Source organism: Medicago truncatula, chromosome 7, assembly GCF_003473485.1.
Source record: "Medicago truncatula cultivar Jemalong A17 chromosome 7, MtrunA17r5.0-ANR, whole genome shotgun sequence".
Classification (NCBI taxonomy): Eukaryota; Viridiplantae; Streptophyta; class Magnoliopsida; order Fabales; family Fabaceae; genus Medicago; species Medicago truncatula.
This window is the reverse complement of record NC_053048.1, coordinates 49618778-49623656: the sequence shown is the minus strand read 5'-3', so window position 1 is coordinate 49623656 and position 4879 is coordinate 49618778. Positions and strand designations below refer to the sequence as shown.

Here is a 4879-nt window from a genome sequence, read left to right as displayed (position 1 = left end):
CAGAGCAGATGAATCTGAGATTAATATCAAGTTTGTGTTGATCTAAAGAGTTGGAATTGTTGATAATGATTATGACGCGTTTTTAAAACAGTGAAGGAGATTGGAGAGAATAAGAGATAGGATTGGATTTGAGAGAATTATGGGTTTAATGAATTTTTCTGCATATAAGGATGAATTTTGAATTGTTGAAGATGAAGATTGTTGGAATTTGGAATTGGTGAGGAAAAGAGGGAGAAGAGATGGTGAAGAAAAGAGACGGAAGAGAGAGTGAGAGACAAAAATGCTAGAGTTTTTTTGTGTGTGGGGACCATATCAACAAATGTCACAATTGTATATGGTGGTAGAAGTGTGTATGCCACGTAAGCTTGTATGTGTATCACTGCCCTCAAACCAAATAGCTCTATTTTTATTTTTTAAAACGAATGGCTTTTTAGAGCCATGCCTAGTGTTTAATTAATAAACAAATCAATTTTATAGTATTCATCCTGCATGTCATAAACGAAGGCATAATAGACATTTCCCTTCCAAGCAAAACAAATCATAGATATTTTTACGAAGCAATGCCTAACACGGAAACACACAAAAACAAAACAAAAACTATCTATTTTTTGTGCAAGAAAGTCAAGAGCAAGGTCATGATCTATAAGGATAATTCTACATCCCTTATGTAGAAAACTTAAACACTTTGGCATGTTTATTATATGTAGTTGCGTTTCAGTTTTGAATTTTAACCTTGTCTACGAAAGACTTAGCGTCAATTCCCTTGCTATAAAAGTTCTCAATAAATTCCTGTGTAGTGAAATCTCGATAAACCGGTGGTTTCTCCGGGGACAGCAACTCAGGAAGAGGGCCATGGTAACCTTCTCCTCTCCATTTACTCAAATTCAAGAACATAACTATTGAGATTCTCGATTTTTTATTTGAATTAGCCAACACCCTGTGTTGTACACTACTGTACTCTCCATTGGATATTATCTACAAAAAATAAATTCAAATGAAATCATCACAAGAACCTAATAGTCAACATGGCATTTTTAATAGCAAAAAACTAATAATGAAATCCAAAAGCTATAAAAGTGTTTTTTCTTTTGTGAACGCTCTAGTATCCAGAGTTTAACAGAGTATGTATCTATTATCCGATCATTCAATGTGATATCAGGGTATCTTTGCTGTTAGATACTAATTTTTAAAAAGTGAAGTTTTGTTTATAATAGTGACTCAAGGAAGTACTTTTTAATTTCTAAAGACATACCTGGAGAAAGTCGCCAATATTAACGATGATACCACCTTGAACCGGGTTAACATCAACCCACTCACCTTCATACTTCACCTGCAATCCCGGAACCTGATTCTGCAACAACAAAGTAATAGCACAAGGATCTGTATGCGGTGTAATACCCATAGTCAAATCTGGTTGAGGACAATAAGGATAACAATGTCCCACAATCACCCTCGTTTCACAAAAACTCAACTCCTTCAACTTTCCACGTTCCAATCCCAAACCTTCAGAGAGCAACTCAAAAACCACTTCAGCAACTCCGGCCGCATGAAAATCCCATTCAACCATCTCCTTACGACAAATCTCCGGCAACTCCTCGGCTTTCGGTGCCTCCGGTGCCATCCACGCTTGCAGAGAATCATGCCAGCTGGCAGCGTTGGTTCTATACAAGTCATTGTTGCTTGCATACATCACTCCACGTCCTTCATCTCGTTTGTAGTATTTGGATTTTGTTTCGTGTGGTTGGTTATGGAAAGATTCGATGGCATTGATTGTGTTGTCGAGACTTGACACGTTTACGTTGTGGTTTATGATTTGGAAGAATCCCCATGTTTTGGCTGCTTCTTTGATTTGTTTGATGATGTTTGGTCGGTGATTTGGTGAAGCTACGTTGGAGAGATCGATGAGTGGAATTGAAGTGGTTTGTTTGGAGGTAGATTTTATGTCTGAAAGGGTTTGTTGTGGATGAATGAAAATTTGTGGAATTGTTTTGATACCTGAATCAGAGAGACCTTTTACTCCCATTTTGGACTCATCGAATTCCTTCACTGCTTTTACTCTGTCATAACCACTTGTTATGGCTGCCATCTTTCTTTCTTACTTTGAGTTTCTTGCTTGGATATTGCACATAAAGTGATATATCCTTTCTCTTATATACTGCAAAATCATATCACTAGGGTTTTTTCTAGATTATATATATATATATATATATATATATATATATTTTTTTTTTAATAATATTGATTAAGATTTTAATAGTTGTATATTTTTATAAGTCAAAAAAAGTTTGGTATGTATCTTGAGTTGGATATCTTTTCTTTTGCTTATGAATTAGATCTTGACATATAACACTTAACATTATTTTTTAATTATATTTTTAAAATTGAATGTTTGTCATTTTTATAAAATCAAAATCGAGTTATTTAAGTGTGCTACTTCTTAAAGTCTAAGATTCAATTATCTCTTATGTCAATTTTGATGAACTAATTTAGCTTCGTTAAAATTGAGGATTAAAACTAACAAAATCAAATTCAATTTATAAATGTCTTGCGTTGAATTAATGCACATCAAATTTATTTACGTTAAAAAATAAATTTGTACACAAAAATTAAAAAATAAAATAAAATAAAAGGAGATGATTGTTTAAGAAAAGATGATTAAGTTCAAAGTAATGAATGACGAGTAATTGAGTATCGTCAATTTCCTCACCTAACCTAATAGGCTAATACGGGCATTGACTTCAAATTTCCACAATAGCTGCTTCCTCTTTTTATAGAGACATTTTTTAATATCTCCTTTTTCGAAAGCACGTTACAAGGCTTGTGCACAGGGACGGATTCATTATTTATACAATGTGGGCAGCTGCCCTCACACACCAATTTTTGGTAGTAGTTGTTGAGAAATTAGTTTTTGGCTCCACAAAAGACCCCACTATTGGTGAAAACTGAAATGCATACCCATGTTGAGTATTTTTTAAGCTAGTTTTAATTTTGCTTCTGAAATATGCGAGATAAATAGTTGAACATTGTTTAATTTTTTTTTGTGGTCGTCTGAGTTTGAATCCCGAACCTTACATATATGCATTGTTCATATCAACTGAGTTAAGTTCACGAGTACGAACGTTGTTTAATTATATATACTTAAAAACATTCTTGTAAAAAAAAAAGTATACTTAAAACATTAAGGAGCTGATCAATTTATATTCACTTAAAAACATTAAAAAGTAAATTAACAACTTAACTTACACATACCTGGCCTGCTTTTTATCAAAAACCAAGTGTATCTCTTTAAAATATGTTTTAAACAAACAAAACATTGTTTCCTTAATTGCTTTGTCGCACATGTTTCTAAAACCACGTTATTGCCTAAGTTTCCACAAATGCCTTGTATTGCTTGAATCTTTGTGTATGTCTAAATAAAACCACGTTATTGAATCCTTGTATTCACGAGTACCAGTAACCACATGAAGAATTAGAAATTATGGAAGAAGCTATAAAGGAAACCAAAAGATAAAAATGATTCCAATAAAAAATAAAAACAGTGTGACATAATCACGGGAGAGGATCTACACCCCACCCACGTAAATACGATGTTTCCTTGTAATCTGAACACAACAAGGTAGGTGGTTAGCGTAAAGTTTTTTGTTTTAAAATAAAATTTACAAAACTAGCCTGTCTGAGCTTGGTTTGATGGAGAAGCAAGTTGAGGATGAGAGAGACGAGCACATGGTGGGATGGGAATATTAGTATTCCAGAAGAAGTTGTATAATGAGAAATGATATTTGTACAACTATTTTTTAACAATTTTTGTGATAACTTTATCTCTCATACTCATATTATATTTATACTTTTTCTCTCTATTACTTAGATATTTGTGCCAATACATAATTTTCTTTATAAAAATGTGGTTGTCAAACAATTTTTTTTTTTAAAACGGCAAAATATTATTAACCAACAAACCCGTGCAAGAAGCACTAATAAGCTTGGGTGGAGAAAAAAACAAATAACACTACTCTTGTATAATAGACTCCTCGTATATGCAATTAATTGAATTGTAATAACTTAATCGATTCTTTTTAATTCATCCATTATGATTCAAATCTATATCCATTTTGCCACCCCTAATTGTGGTTACCATTTAGGCACTCACATTATCAAGTTTCAATCGTTAATTATTAGTTTTAATCTCTCACTCAACTATGAAATTTCATCATAGAATGAGGTTTGCCGTTTACATCATTTCATTTTTTTCCTAGCATTTTCAATTCTTACTGTTGGTGCATATATTTATTCGTAGCATTCTCAATTCTTGGATATATCATAAACACGAATGAAAGCACAAACATCAAAATTAAGTAGTGGAAATGAAATTCTGATTGGATATCTAAATTTTAATATCTATTTTTTTGAATGGATATATTTTCATATCATTGATTAAATAATGAGTATTTATAAATTTGTATACTCTCAAAAAATAGCATCTTTGTGCAAAGTAGTACCTGACAATGATACAATATAGACACCATATATACAGTATTGTTCCCACAATTTAGAGGTCCAGTTGTAATCTTAACAATTTTCGTTAAAAAAATAAAATAAAAAATACAACACCACTTATAGGGATAAATAATTAAGTTGTAATTAAATATATTAGCATTGGTTTAAGTTGTAATTAAATATATTAGCATTGGTTCAAACATGACTTTTATCTACAGTCAAATAGACATTTACCTACAAAAAATGACATTTAGAAGCAAGTGACTTTCATGAACTTCTTCTATTTCTTGTGGTTCTTGCACATCATCTTCAGTTACTGATGAGGTTTGTTGAGAGGCTTTCAAGGCAAGTGACTTTACCTTCTTCACTGGTTTGTCTCCTTGAA

At 32.2% G+C, this 4879-nt stretch overlaps 1 protein-coding gene across 1 annotated transcript; it reads right to left on the bottom strand.

Annotated features, from left to right (window-relative positions):
* Window positions 1–453: 453 nt before the first annotated feature.
* Window positions 454–2141, bottom strand: LOC11433069 (1-aminocyclopropane-1-carboxylate oxidase homolog 4). The gene is made up of 2 exons (XM_003625811.4): window positions 1253–2141; window positions 454–975 (listed from the first exon to the last, which is right to left on the bottom strand). The coding sequence occupies exons 1-2, from the start codon at window positions 2084–2086 to the stop codon at window positions 715–717; spliced, it is 1095 nt and encodes a 364-aa protein (XP_003625859.1). The 5' UTR covers window positions 2087–2141; the 3' UTR covers window positions 454–714.
* Between the last annotated feature and the right edge of the window lie 2738 nt (window positions 2142–4879).